At 41.2% G+C, this 15,888-nt stretch overlaps 1 protein-coding gene across 2 annotated transcripts in view; it reads right to left on the bottom strand.

Annotated features, from left to right (window-relative positions):
• The window catches only part of LOC133622494 (receptor tyrosine-protein kinase erbB-4-like), a 789,611-nt gene that overhangs the window by 241,232 nt on the left and 532,491 nt on the right, over nucleotides 1–15,888 (bottom strand). For both annotated transcript variants that reach the window (XM_061985295.1, XM_061985296.1), the window contains exon 4: nucleotides 3,892–4,026. In XM_061985295.1, coding sequence (XP_061841279.1) covers nucleotides 3,892–4,026 — 135 coding nt within the window. The remainder of the gene's footprint in view (nucleotides 1–3,891; nucleotides 4,027–15,888) is intronic.

The following is a 15,888-nucleotide window of genomic DNA, read 5'->3' as shown; positions in this document are numbered from 1 at the left end:
TGGGGGAATTTTGGCGAATGAAACGCCTTTCTGTTATTCGCTCTCGGAGCGATGACGTAAGCAATCCGACATTTTCTCACTTTCGTCGGTGTGTTGTCGGAGGGTGTAACAACACGAACAGGGACGGATTCAAGTTGCACCAGTGGCCCAAAGATGCGAAAGTGGCAAGAAATTGGACGGAATTTGTTCAAAATACGAGGGTGTGGGGAAAGCCGACGAAATGGTCAGTCGTTTGTTCCGCACACTTTACCGACGAAAGCTATGCTACGACAGAGATGGCAAGAATGTGTGGATATCCTGCGACACTCAAAGCAGATGCATTTCCAACGATAAAGTCAAAGAAATCTGCCGCCAGACCCCCATTGAATCTGCCGGAGTGTGTGAGCTATTCAGGGACAAAGGCCCTCGGTAGCACGGCAAGCAATGGCGGCATGTTTGTTCCCGCAGACGAGCGAGCTAAACCCCCTGGATGTCTTGGCTCACACCGTCCCTTATGCCACCGAAGATGATCAAGAGAAGAATATCGACCCTAGCTTCCCTGGCCTGCTGACATCAACTCCAAAACTGGACGGATCAGCTTTCAGGAAAAGAGAGCGGATGAGGGTATGTCTACAGAATATATTAATTGATGAAAACTTTATTCATTACTCGCGGTTTTACGTAAATTAGTATACATAAACTGTGTTTACCAATAATTTAGCTTAAAAACATTTATTTTTTTCAATCATTGGAGTACATTCGGGTAGTCTTGTGTAATGCAGTATTGTGTGTCTATTTAGGTATGGTTAACCTGAGTGTTGAAATCGTAGAAAAATATATGTTCTTAGCGCGCCTGAAATGGGCTGTCTGCACTCTCAAAGTGCATGTTGTTGCCAAATGTATTTCATATGCTGTAAACCTAGTTCATACTTGTTAGTAATTATCTTATCAGACAGTGTTAAGCCGCTGAAATCCGAGTCTGAATCCGAGCTAATGTCGCTATACCTTGCTGTTTGTTTGTATTGTCAGATTGATTGATTGATTGTTTGATTAGGGTCTCCCTGTTTTAAAGGGTAACATTATCACCAGACCTATGTAAGCGTCAATATATACCTTGATATTGCAGAAAAAAGACCATATATTTTTTTAACCGATTTTCGAATTCTAAATGGGTGAATTTTGGCGAATTAAACGCCTTTCTATTATTCGCTCTCGGAGCGATGACGTCACAACGTGACGTCACATCGGGAAGCAATCCGCCATTTTCTCAAACACCGAGTCAAATCAGCTCTGTTATTTTCCGTTTTTTCGACTGTTTTCCGTACCTTGGAGACATCATGCCTCGTCGGTGTGTTGTCGGAGGGTGTAACAACACGAACAGGGACGGATTCAAGTTGCACCAGTGGCCCAAAGATGCGAAAGTGGCAAGAAATTGGACGTTTGTTCCGCACACTTTACCGACGAAAGCTATGCTACGACAGAGATGGCAAGAATGTGTGGATATCCTGCGACACTCAAAGCAGACGCATTTCCAACTGGACTGGACGGATCAGCTTTCAGGAAAAGAGAGCGGATGAGGGTATGTCTACAGAATATATTAATTGATGAAAACTGGGCTGTCTGCACTCTCAAAGTGCATGTTGTTGCCAAATGTAAACATAGTTCATAGTTGTTAGTTTCCTTTAATGCCAAACAAACACATACTAATCGTTGGTTAGAAGGCCATCGCCGAATTCGTCCTCGCTTTCTCCCGTGTCGCTGGCTGTCGTGTCGTTTTCGTCGGTTTCGCTTGCATACGGTTCAAACCGATATGGCTCAATAGCTTCAGTTTCTTCTTCAATTTCATTTTCGCTACCTGCCTCCACACTACAACCATCCGTTTCAATACATGCGTAATCTGTTGAATCGCTTAAGCCGCTGAAATCCAAGTCTGAATCCGAGCTAATGTCGCTATAACATGCTGTTCTAGCCGCCATGTTTGTTTGTGTTGGCATCACTATGTGACGTCACAGGAAAATGGACGGGTGTATATAACGATGGTTAAAATCAGGCACTTTGAAGCTTTTTTTAGGGATATTGCGTGATGGGTAAAATTTTGAAAAAAACTTTGAAAAATAAAATAAGCCAAGTGGGAACTGATTTTTAATGGTTTTAACCCTTCTGAAATTGTGATAATGTTCCCCTTTAAACAAGTTGAAAAACTTATTCGGGTGTTACCATTTAGTGGTCAATTGTACGAAATATGTACTATACTGTGCAATCTACTACCGTATTTTCCGCACCATAAGCTGCCCTGGGTTATAAGCCGCGCCTTCAATGAACGGCATATTTCAAAACTTTGTCCACCTATAAGCCGCCCCGTGTTATAAGCCGCATCTAACTGCGCTAAAGGAATGTCAAAAAAACAATCAGATAGGTCACAGTCAAACTTTAATAATATATTAAAAACCAGCGTGATGTGGGCGCGCATGGAGTCGTATATCAACATGGACGGAGCTGCGTGAAAAAAGCCACCCGGCCTCTTCGCGTAAACTTACCTTAACCACTCGCTCATCTTTTCTTCATCCATCCATCCCTTCGAGTTAGCTTTTATGATGACGCCGGCTGGAAAGGTCTCTTTTGGCAAGGTCTTCCTTTTGAATATCACCATGGGTGGAAGTTTCTGGCCATTAGCATGGCAAGCTAGAACCACAGTGAAGGATGACTTCTCATTCCCTGTGGTGCGAATATTCACCGTACGTGCTCCCGTTGTATCCACAGTGCGGTTCACAGGAATATCAAAAGTCAGTGGAACCTCGTCCATGTTGATAATGTTCTCTGGCCGGATCTTTTTTTCAGCTATCTTGTTTTTACAATATGCACGGAAAGTAGCCAGCTTTTCTTGAAAGTCTTTAGGCAGTTGCTGTGAAATAGTAGTCCGTGTGCGGATGGAGAGATTGCGTCTTTTCATGAACCGGAAACCTGTCGCTTAGTAGGAGCCATTTTGTGGTCTTTACAGATGTAGTAAACACACAAAGGAAATGAAACGTAATATCCGCGCGCTTCTTCTTCTTCTACGCGGGCGGGTGGTTGCTTACAGTAGAAGAAGAAGCGCTTCCTGTTCTATGGGGGCGGGTGCTTACCTTGGCGGTTGCTTGCGTAGAAGAAGAAGCACTTCCTCTTCTACGGGGAAAAAATATGGCGGCTGTTTACCGTAGTTGCGAGACCGAAACTTTATGAAAATGAATCTTAATATTAATCCATATATAAAGCGCACCGGGTTATAAGCCGCACTGTCAGCTTTTGAGTAAATTTGTGGTTTTTAGGTGCGGCTAATAGTGCGGAAAATACGGTAATACAAGTTTCAATCAATCAATTTCAATCAATCACAAGACGTGTTCCCGACATCTACAAAGCAATTAGCTACCGGCTGCCACCTACTGATATGGAAGAGTATTACACGGCTACTCTGCCGAGCTTTAAACAGCACCGGCACTCAACAACAGCAAATTATTTGCAAACTATAATTACTGGTTTGCAAAAAATATTTTTACCCCAAATAGGTGAAATGACATAATCTCCCACTAGTGTGCCGTGAGAAAAACACTGCCGTAGACAGCAGTGCCTGCTGTGTGTTAATCAGAGGGACTGGTCAACCGGAGGGGCCCACAGAAAAGGGACTGAAGCCCCCCAGCAGAACCTTTTGGAGCAGCTGTCAAATTGGCTGAGGCTTAAAAAAAAAGGACAGTGAGACAGGGGCTCCACGGGGCTCGCTGCAGAACGGCTACGACACAAGTGTTCCCACACTGATCTAACACCATGTGACTTTGCCCCCAGTTGACCATACAACTTGGAAGGACCAAAAAGGGGTGGGACCTGACAGTAAAAAGTGTCATTGTCAACCACCGGCGTCCACGTGTGTGCGGTACTCACATCCCAGGTTGCTGTTGTTGGATGGCACAACCAGCAGCTCCGCCTGCGGGTTCTTGATGATGTCACGCCAATGTATGGTGTCCGCATGGCACAGGAATTTGTTCTGGTCAACATAGACGCCGCCATTCAGGACCTCTGCGAGTAAGAGAGAAGACTGAGTGCATATACGAAGAAATATATTTTACACACTGTCAGGGAATCAATGCATCAAGGTTAACCACAATAATATCAAAGTACTGACATGCGGCACTCGCCAGAACGCATCTGAGCGTGAAGATAAATGCTATTGACAGAGCTAGTCAATATCACAATGATTTGTGCTGCAAAATTAAAAAAAAAAAAAAAAAGTGAAAAAGCAATTACACACTGGAAAGTTCTAATTTAAGATCATTTTATTTGTTTATTTAACTCAGATGTGTCCAACTCATTTTAGATCGGGCGCCACATGGAGAAAAATGTACTACCAAGTGGGCAAAACTGTTAAAATCACGGCACGTAACTTAAAAATAAAGACAACTTTGTTGTTGTTTTTTTACTTTGTTTAAAATGAGTACAAGCACATTCTGAAAATGTACAAATCATATTTGTTTTACACTTACATGTTGCGGTTAATACAAACCTCGTTTTCATATGAGTTGGGAATTTGTCTTACATGTAAATATAAACGGAATACAATGATTTGCAAATCATTTTCAACCCATATTCAATTGAATGCACAACAAAGACAAGACATTTGATGTTCAAACTCATAAACTTTATATTTTTTTTTTGCAAATAATAATTAACTTAGAATTCCATGGCTGCAACACGTGACAAAGTAGTTGGGAAAGGGCATGTTCACCACTGTGTTACATCACCTTTTCTTTTAACAACACTCAATAAACGATTGGGAACTGAGGAAACTAATTGTTGAAGCTTTGAAAGTAGGAATTCTTTCCCATTCTTGTTTTATGTGGAGCTTCAGTCGTTCAACAGTCCGGGGGTCTCCGTTGTCGTATTTTACGCTTCATAATGCGCCACACATTTTCGATGGGAGACAGGTCTGGACTGCAGGCGAGCCAGGAAAGTACCCGCACTCTTTTTTTTTACGAAGCCATGCTGTTGTAACACGTGCTGAATGTGGCTTGGCATTGTCTTGCTGAAATAAGCAGGGGCGTCCATTAAAAAGACGGGCGCTTAGATGGCAGCATATGTTGTTCCAAAACCTGTATGTACCTTTCAGCATTAATGGTGCCTTCACAGATGTGTAAGTTACCGATGCCTTGGGCACTAATGCACCCCCATACCATCACAGATGCTGGCTTTTGAACTTTGCGTCGATAACAGTCTGGATGGTTCGCTTCCCCTTTGGTCCGGATGACACGATGTCGAATATTTCCAAAAACAATTTGAAATGTGGCGTCGTCAGACCACAGAACACTTTTTCACTTTGCATGAGTCCATCTTAGATGATCTCGGGCCCAGAGAAGCCGGTGGCGTTTCTGGATGTTGTTGATAAATGGCTTTTGCTTTGCATAGTAGAGCTTTAACTTGCACTTACAGATGTAGCGACAAACTGTATTTAGTGACAGTGGTTTTCTGAAGTGTTCTTTAGCCCATGTGGTGATATCCTTTAGAGATTGATGTCGGTTTTTGATACAGTGCCGTCTGAGGGATCGAAGGTCAATGTTGGTTTCCGGCCATGCCGCTTACGTGGAGTGATTTCTCCAGATTCTCTGAACCTTTTGATGATATTATGGATCGTAGATGTTGAAATCCCTAAATTTCTTGCAATTGCACTTTGAGAAACGTTGTTTTTAAACTGTTTGACTATTTGCTCACGCAATTGTGGACAAAGGGGTGTACCTCGCCCCATCCTTTCTTGTGAAAGACTGAGCATTTTTTGGGACCCTGTTTTTATACCCAATCATGGCACCCACCTGATCCCAATTAGCCTGCACACCTGTGGGATGTTCCAAATAAGTGTTTGATGAGCATTCCTCAACTTTGTCAGTATTTATTGCCACCTTTCCCAACTTCTTTGTCACGTGTTGCTGGCATCAAATTCTAAAGTTAATGATTATTTGCAACAAAAAAAAATGTTTATCAGTTTGAACATCAAATATGTTGTCTTTGTAGCATATTCAACTGAATATGGGTTGAAAATGATTTGCAAATCATTGCATTCCATTTATATTTACATCTAACACAATTTCCCAACTCATATGGAAACGGGGTTTGTACTATTCTATCTTTATCTGTCGTTATTTATATTTTCTGAATAAATCATGTGATAATGTTCATCAGTCAACTCATTGGTGTTAATTTTCAATCCATCAAGATAAATTACAGTATATTATTTATGCAGTTTGATCATTTTTCCTCGACAGATGTACTAACACCACGTGGTTTATTTTGTACATATGTAGCATCATCTACAAAGATACAAATAATTGCTATTGTGACATCCAGTGGACACATTTAGAACAGCTGTTTCTTTAATTAAAAAATTTCGCAAACTCATCCCGCGGGCCGGATAAAACCTGTTCACGGGCCTGATCCGGCCCTCGGGCCGTGCGTTTGACACCCCTGATTTAACTTATTTCATTACAAAAAATTTGGTATTGGGAATAAAAATCAAACTTAGGATTTACAGTAAAACAGAGGTGTCCAAACTTTTTTCCATTGAGGGCCACACACTAAAGATTAAAGCATGCAGGGGCCATTTTAATATTGTTTTATTTTAAAAACCAATAAAATATATATATATTTTTAAAACCTCTAAGGCTCTGCTCAAGTTTGGTCCCGGGACCGGTAAGGGCAGAAAAATCTAAAAAAATAAGTCATAAATACTTTTTGTATTATTATTATTATTGTTCAAAGCTTATATCAACTTCAGGTCTGTCAATATAAAGTTTTTCTTTTTTTAATGCTTTATGCCATTTTCATCAAAATCCTGTTGTCAATGGCAGAAACACCAAATATGCAATATTTTACACCCAAAAAAATTTAAAGTGGAATATTAGATGTGAAATAATTACAGCCTTAAATATGTTAATAAAAAAAAATCCTACAAAAAATTGAGGGCACTCGAAAGGGCTCCAAAACAATTATACATTATTTTTTACTTTCAACATTTAAGTCTCTAGATCAATTTTATATACAGTATATTTCAATTACACATTTTTTTGTTTGTTTGTTTTTTGGTTTGTTTGCTTTCTGCGCTTTTAGTCAAAGAATACTTACCGTATTTTTCAGACTATAAGTCGCAGTTTTTTTCATAGTTTGGCCGGGGTTGCGACTTATACTCAGGAGCGACATATGTGTGAAATTTATTAACACATTACCGTAAAATATCAAATAATATTATTTATCTCATTCACGTAAGAGACTAGACGTATAAGATTTCATGGGATTTAGCGATTAGGAGTGACAGATTGTTTGGTAAACGTATAGCATGTTCTATATGTTATAGTTATTTGAGTGACTCTTACCATAATATGTTACGTTAACATACCAGGCACGTTCTCAGTTGGTTATTTATGCCTCATATAATGTACACTTATTCAGCCTGTTGTTCACTATTCTTTCAATCAATCAATCAATCAATCTTTATTTATATAGCCCTAAATCACAAGTGTCTCAAAGGGCTGCACAAGCCACAACGACATCCTCGGTACAAAGCCCACATACGGGCAAGGAAAAACTCACCCCAGTGGGACGTCGATGTGAATGACTATGAGAAACCTTGGAGAGGACCGCATATGTGGGTAACCCCCCCCCCTCTAGGGGAGACCGAAAGCAATGGATGTCGAGTGGGTCTGACATAATATTGTGAGAGTCTTCTTTATTTATTTTAAATTGCCTTTGAAATGTCTATTCTTGGTGTTGGCAAAAAATGCGACTTATACTCCAGTGCGACTTATATATGTTTTTTTCCTTCTTTATTATGCATTTTCGGCCGGTGCGACTTATACTCCGGAGCGACTTATACTCTGAAAAATACGGTACGAGTTTCTTTTTACATTGTTTAATGCATCCAGCGGGGCATCACAACAAAATTAGGCATAAAGATGTGTTAATTCCACGACTGTATATATCGGTATCGGTTGATATCGGAATCGGTAATTAAGAGCTGGACAATATCGGTAAATCGGATATCGGCAAAAAGCCATTATAGGACATCTCTAAACACAACAATAACAACAACAACAATAGAGCAACATCAGCAAATACGATATGTACACAAATGATGGTAAAAGTGGTAGCAAAGAAGCATTTAATGAAATAAATAATACAGGAATGACAATGAGCATTATTACACTACAAATGGAGCAATACAAATACTAATAGAAATAGCGCTATTGATAATGAATAATACCAATAATTTACCTCTATTATCAACATTACAGTTGTTCAAATGCAACAATACATATATGTAATGATAACTAGAGATACAAAAGAAAGCAGAAAAATGGAGGGGAAGAAAGACAAGCCAGCTATATTAACCTTGTAGATTGTTATAGTAACAATAGGTTAAGCTTTGTCAGTTTAAATTCAAATAATTAATATTCGATAGATTCGACATTGTTGTTTGAATCAAACAGTCGCTTCGGCGCTTCGTCCCATCTATGAAAAATCGCCCCCGGCGATCCTGATTGGTTCATTATTTTCTTGCTATCTTGGAGGAGTTTGCCTTGCCCTCCATCCCAGATCCTTGTGTGGAGCTCAGCGAACTACAAGGACCTGGCGAGAGTCAGGTTACCTGTATTCCGCTCGAGAACAAAACCGTTTCTTTTCGGGAGCCGCCAGCATTAATAGATGCTCGCACATAGAAGACAATGATGAATCCTAATCCCGCTCCCTGTTACCACCGAGGATTTAACGACGCCATAGTAATCCCTTCCCTGACCCGTACGAGAAGGAGAAACATCAATGTCCTTCTCGCAGACTGTTGTTTGACCCAGTTCACGGATTTAGATGCAATCACCTCGAATCCTCTTCTCCCGGAATATGAAGTATGAATTAAATTGCATATAAAATGCAACAATGTTCTTTAGATTAAAGATGGATTACCTAAAGGGTTTTATCTCCCCCGGGGGCGGATTATTAACAGTTGCGTTCACGATCCAACACACAAAAGGAAGCTAATCATCGCCATCCGGCGTCATGATTAAAGGAAGCTGGCCTTGGCAGAGGCACAGACATTTATCCAAAGCCCTCTTAGAGGTGACATGTCACTCCGTCTGCCTGCTGAACGGCCCGCAGCCGTGGCCTCGTGTAATCATGTTCCCGTCACAATGGACAATTTATCAGTGGGGGTGTTTTACATTTATGGACGGCGGTAGGGGGTAAGAAAAAAAAACAGAGGTTTTGCCTTATTCAAATCAGGACCACACCGTGTGCATACCGCTATAGCGATTATATTCATCACGGCGTAAGAAGCATAGCAACACGTTAGACACACTGCAAAAAGTCAGTGTTCAAAAACAAGAAAAAAAACAAAACAAAAATAAGGGGTGTTTTACTTGAACTAAGCAAAATTATCTGCCAATAGAACAAGTAATTTTGGCTTGTCAAGACTTCCCAAAACAAGTAAAACTAGAAAAAACAGCATTGCAGCAGCATCTGCGCTGCGGGTCTTTGAAGGGTCATAAAATCAAAACCGGAGCAGTTAATTAAAAAGCGCTTCTGTTGTTGTAATCACAAGGGTTCAATGTCTCTCCTGTGTTATTTTGAAGGCGAAACGACAAACGCGCTCAGAGGAGTTCGTTTTTGAAGGAAGGTGACTGGTTTTTACAAAAAAAATTTTTAGAAGGGGGAATAGCAAACTTCCTGTTCATTTTTGCTGGAGGTAGTCAATTTATGAAATGTAGGTCTAAGTGAGACCTACGGAGAGGTTTTTGTTTCATGTGTCTCCGACCTTCCCAGTGGGAGTAACAGGCATTTTTGTAATTTTTTTCTTCCGAGGAGCAGTTTTTTATCAGTTTTATTCAAAAATTGCTGTAGAGCACAATTTTTAGATTTGGGGTTAGGTTTTTTCATTAGATCACAGTTTTAGCCAGTCCTGATGTGTGTGTTCAGTTTGGTGAGTTTTGAAGCATGTTAAGGGGGTCAAATTACAGCTCAAAGAGTCAAAAGTGAGTGATTTTACTAAAATTTAGTGTTGAAGGGGGAATAGCAAACTTCCTGTAGATTTTTGCCCGAGAAAATAAATTAATAAAATTTAAGTCTAAGTGAGACCTACATAGAGGTTTTTGTTTCATGTCTCTACGACATTCGTACGGGGAGTTAGAACAAGTTTACTTGGTAGGGGGCGCTAGAGCGCAATTTTGAGTTTTGGGGTTTGGTATTTTTACCAAAGAGTTTTGTTCGAGTTTTTTTATGTGTGCGTCAAATTTGGTGAGTTTTGAAGCATGTTAAGGGGGTGAAAGTAGTGCGCAAAGCTGCGGAACAATAAGAAAGAATAATAACTAGAGCGCAATTTAGAGTTTTGAGGTTTGGTTGTTTGATAAAAAGTTTTGCCGTATATTACTGATGTGTGTGTAAAATTTGGTGAGTTTTGAAGCATGTTAAGGGGGTCAAAGTAGTGCGCAAAGCTGCGGAAAAATAATAATAATAATAATAAAACCTTAGAAATTCAATAGGTCCTTATGTCCCATTGCATAAGGACTCCCTGTGGGAGTCCTTTTGCAATGGGCCATGGCGGGCCCTAATAAAACCTTAGAATAACAATAGGTCCTTATGTCCCATTGCATAAGGACTCCCTGTGGGAGTCCTTTTGCAATGGGCCATTGCGGGCCCTAATTAAAGCTGCAAGGACGGGACTGACTTTGACGGCACATAAAATCCAAACCGGAGCAGTAATTAAAACTCTTTGGTCAACTTTTAATCAGAAGGGTTCAATCTCTTTCCTGTGCTAGTTTGAAGCCGACACGGCAAACGTGCTCAGAGGAGATACTGTTTGAAAAAAGGTGACCGGTTTTTACAAAACTTTTGTTTTGAAGGGGGAATTGCAAACTTCCTGTTGATTTTTGCTGAGGGTTGTCAATATATGAAATGTAGGTCTAAGTGAGACCTACATAGAGGTTTGTGTTTCATGTCTCTAAGACATTCTTACTGGAAGTTACAGGCAGTTTTGTCTGAGTTTTCTTCCTAGGGGGCGCTAGAGCGCAATTTTGAGTTTTGGGGTTTGGTTTTTTATTAGATCGTAATTTTTGCCAGTCCTGATGTGTGTGTCTAGTTTGGTAAGCATGTTAAAGGGGTCAAAATACAGCTCAAAGAGGCAAAAGTGACTGTTTTTACACAACTTTTGTTTTGAAGGGGGATTTGCCAACTTCTTGTTGATTTTTGCTGAAAGATATTAATGTATGAAATCTAGATCTAAGTCAGACCTACATAGAAGTGTTTGTTTCATGTCTTTACGGCATTCCTACCGGAAGTTACAAGCCGTTTTGTCCGTGTTGATTCCTAGGGGGCGCTAGAGCGCAATTTTGAGTTTTGGGGTTGGGTTTTTTATTTGATCGCAATTTTTTCCAGTCCTGATGTGTGTGTCCAGTTTGGTGAGTTTTGAAGCATGTTAAAGTGGTCAAATTACAGCTCAAAGAGGCAAAAGTGACTGTTTTTACAAAACGTTTGTTTTGAAGGGGGATTTGCCAACTTCTTGTTGATATTTGCTGAAGGATTTTAGTGTATGAATTCTAGGTCTAAGTCAGACCTACATAGAGGTGTTTTTTTTCATGTCTTTACGGCATTCCTACCGGAAGTTACAAGCAGTTTTGTCTGTGTTTATTCCTAGGGGGTGCTAGAGCGCAATTTTGAGTTTTGGGGTTTGGTTTTTTATTAGATGGCACTTGTTACCAGTCCTGATGTGTGTGTCAAATATAGTGAGTTTTGAAGCATGTTAAGGGGGTCAAATTACAGCTCAAAGAAGCGGCGGAATAATAATAATAAAACCTTACAATTACAATAGGGTTCTCTGTCCCAAAGGGACATTGCGATCCCTAATTAGCTAACCTCAATGAACCCCAAAATACCTAAAATAAGTATATTCTCACTAATAACAAGTGCACTTTTCTTGGTAGAAAAAACAAATATGAGACCTTTTTTCTCAATATGTTGAAAAATATTCTTAAATTAAGTAAATGCTAGTGCCATTATCCATGCCAGTATTACATTTTTTGAAACCAGCAAACTTATACTAAAAACTAGTTTATTGTTTTTAATGGAAAGGCAACAAGGCAACCGCTTGTTACTCTCAGGGTCTCTTAGCCGCTCAGGCAAATCATATGGTCTAAAAATGCATTTTTCCATCGATAACATGACATCATCGCGCCAAGTGCGTGCTCTTTCAGTCAATTAGTGCGCGAGGAATATATATATATATATATATATATATATATATATATATATATATATATATATATATATATATATATATATATATATATATATATATATATATATATAAATACAATTTATTTTATTTTAATTTTGAATGATTTACCTGCATGTGCATGAACTATTTCTGTTCAAAATAGTTTGAAATGTCACATGTTAAATGTTTAAATATTAACTGTCAGTTTACTGTACTGTGCCAACTGTACTACCATATGAGTACGTATTTTCTTTTGTTTCATTAAAAATAAAACCGCAAAGTCCATTTGGCTGTCATCTGTTTTAATTATGAGACACATTTGTGTCAGTCATAATTTTTTTTGTTCATGCTTGAAATAAGAAATTATTACTTTAAAAAAGCAGTTTTATACTTGTGAGTGTTGATGACACAGCTTTGCAACAGTTGATATTCTAGTTTCAAGCATGTTTTACTCAATATATCAATCAATCAATCAATCAATCTTTATTTATATAGCCCTAAATCACAAGTGTCTCAAAGGGCTGCACAAGCCACAACGACATCCTCGGTACAAAGCCCACATACGGGCAAGGAAAAACTCACCCCAGTGGGACGTCGATGTGAATGACTATGAGAAACCTTGGAGAGGACCGCATATGTGGGTAACCCCCCCCCTCTAGGGGAGACCGAAAGCAATGGATGTCGAGTGGGTCTGACATAATATTGTGAGAGTCCAGTCCATAGTGGATCCAACATAATAGTAAGAGTCCAGTCCATAGTGGGGCCAGCAGGACACCATCCCGAGCGGAGACGGGTCAGCAGCGTAGAGATGTTCCCAGCCGATGCACAGGCGAGCGGTCCACCCCGGGTCCAGACTCTGGACAGCCAGCACTTCATCCATGGCCACCGGACCTGTGCCCCCCCCCCCCCCCCCCCCCCCCCCTCAAGGAAAAGGGGAGCAGAGGAGAAAAGAAAAGAAACGGCAGATCAACTGGTCTAACAGGGGGGCTATTTAAAGGCTAGAGTATACAAATGAGTTTTAAGATGGGACTTAAATGCTTCTACTGAGGTAGCATCTCTAATTGTTACCGGGAGGGCATTCCATAGTACTGGAGCCCGAATAGAAAACGCTCTATAGCCCGCAGACTTTTTTTGGGCTCTGGGAATCACTAATAAGCCGGAGTTCTTTGAACGCAGATTTCTTGCCGGGACATATGGTACAATGCAATCGACAAGATAGGACGGAGCTAGACCGTGTAGTATTTTATACATAAGTAGTAAAACCTTAAAGTCACTTCTTAAGTGCACAGGAAGCCAGTGCAATACAGGTCTTAAAATCTCAGCAACAAGCTGTAATATCTTACTGAGATCATTTAGGACCACTTAAAACAAGTAAAACACTAACCTCAAATCTGTTTAGTGAGAAGAATTATCTTATCTGACAGAAAATAAGCAAATATCACCCTTGTTTGAGATTTTTAATCTTACTTAGATTTCAGTTTTTGCAGTGCATAGAACACGCACTGTAAGGATAATCTGAAAAAATAGAAAATAGGTGACGTAGTCGAACTTTCCAGAAAGACAGAATCAGACCTCCCCTGTTGTTGTTAATGATGACCATTCAGGCGGTGAATATACCTTTCTCTGGCAAGGTGACGAGCCCGTATTGTGCCATTGTGTCCCGCGTGATTGTAGAGAGGGTGCGCCCAACAAACGGGCCCGTCCGCACCTGCCTCCCGAGCTTCCATCTTCCCATCGGGCTGCGAGATCTACAGCTGCTGCCGTGTGCCTCACCTTCCATTACCGCCCCATTCAAATCGTCATCCACAGTCTTGTGATTCACAAGGTGGCCATTAAAAGCTATGGCCCGGCACGGAAGAGACAGAGAGCAGGAAGGGAAGAGAGAACGCCGATTTGAGGAGCGGTGGAGGCGGGATGTGCTATTGCCTAAGCCTGTGTTTTTCAACCTTTTTTGAGCCAAGGCACATTTTTTTTCATTGAAAAAATCCCGAGGCACACCACTCGCAGAAAACATTAAAACATTTATCTCAACAGCCGATATTGACAGTAAAAAGTCGTTCTCGCAATTGTTGGATATAAATTCAAACCATAACCAAGCATGCATCACTATAGCTCTTGTCTCAAAGTAGGTGTACTGTCCCGACCTGTCACATCACACCATGAATTATTCTGAGTTTTTTGGTGTTTTCCTGTGTGTAGTGTTTTAGTTCTGTCATGTTTGTGTAATCATGTTTTGTTTTAAGTCATGTTTTGTTTAGTTTCTGGCTTTTCACTCCCTTGTCTTGTCACCATAGCAACCATTAGTTTTCACCTGTCACGTCACGCACCTGTTTCACGTCTTGAGTCACGCACCTGTTTTCGTTAATCATGTCTGTAGTATTTAAGTTCAGTGTTTCACCACGCCAAGCCACGCCTGCCACGATGATGACGCGCCTGCCTCCTCGTCGGCCACGGATATGGCCGCTACCTGGTCGCCCGCCACGCCAAGTGCGCCCACCTCCCAGTCGGCCACGAATGTGGACATTCCCTGGGCGCCCGCCTCGCCTGCTGCAGCGGCGTTCCACTCGCCGCCGCCACCTAACTCTGCCCCGGTGGATACGGGGACACGTGGTCTGGCGACCCACCGCCATGTCCCCCTCCCGCCCTCCCATGACTCTTGTTAATTTTTATGGACATCTGGTATCTGTCCTTAAGGGAGGGGCTCTGTCATGTTTGTGTAATCATGTTTTGTTTTAAGTCATGTTTTGTTTAGTTTCTGGCTTTTCACTCCCTTGTCTTGTCACCATAGCAACCATTAGTTTTCACCTGTCACGTCACGCACCTGTTTCACGTCTTGAGTCACGCACCTGTTTTCGTTAATCATGTCTGTAGTATTTAAGTTCAGTGTTTCACCACGCCAAGCCACGCCTGCCACGATGATGACGCGCCTGCCTCCTCGTCGGCCACGGATATGGCCGCTACCTGGTCGCCCGCCACGCCAAGTGCGCCCACCTCCCAGTCGGCCACGAATGTGGCCATTCCCTGGGCGCCCGCCTCGCCTGCTGCAGCGGCGTTCCACTCGCCGCCGCCACCTAACTCTGCCCCGGTGGATACGGGGACACGTGGTCTGGCGACCCACCGCCATGTCCCCCTCCCGCCCTCCCATGACTCTTGTTAATTTTTATGGACATCTGGTATCTGTCCTTAAGGGAGGGGCTCTGTCATGTTTGTGTAATCATGTTTTGTTTTAAGTCATGTTTTGTTTAGTTTCTGGCTTTTCACTCCCTTGTCTTGTCACCATAGCAACCATTAGTTTTCACCTGTCACGTCACGCACCTGTTTCACGTCTTGAGTCACGCACCTGTTTTCGTTAATCATGTCTGTAGTATTTAAGTTCAGTGTTTTTCAGTTTGTGTTTCTGACGACCTCACACCCCATATATGCTTCTGCACACCCTTATGATCCTTGCTGCTCTTTTTTCATGCCGGTTCCATGCCAAGTAAGTTTTTGTTTTTCAAGCCACAGTTAATGTTTTTGTTTAATTGTTCATAGTTTATTCTCCGCCACTGTGCGCGCTTTTTGTTTGATCCTTTTTTTTGTATTTATAGTTAGTTCTAGTGTTTCAATAAAAAATGTACCTTAATTCCCGTCTCGCCCGTGCC

Source organism: Nerophis lumbriciformis, linkage group LG23, assembly GCF_033978685.3.
Source record: "Nerophis lumbriciformis linkage group LG23, RoL_Nlum_v2.1, whole genome shotgun sequence".
NCBI classification, from domain to species: Eukaryota; Metazoa; Chordata; class Actinopteri; order Syngnathiformes; family Syngnathidae; genus Nerophis; species Nerophis lumbriciformis.
This window is presented reverse-complemented; position numbering and strand designations above follow the sequence as displayed.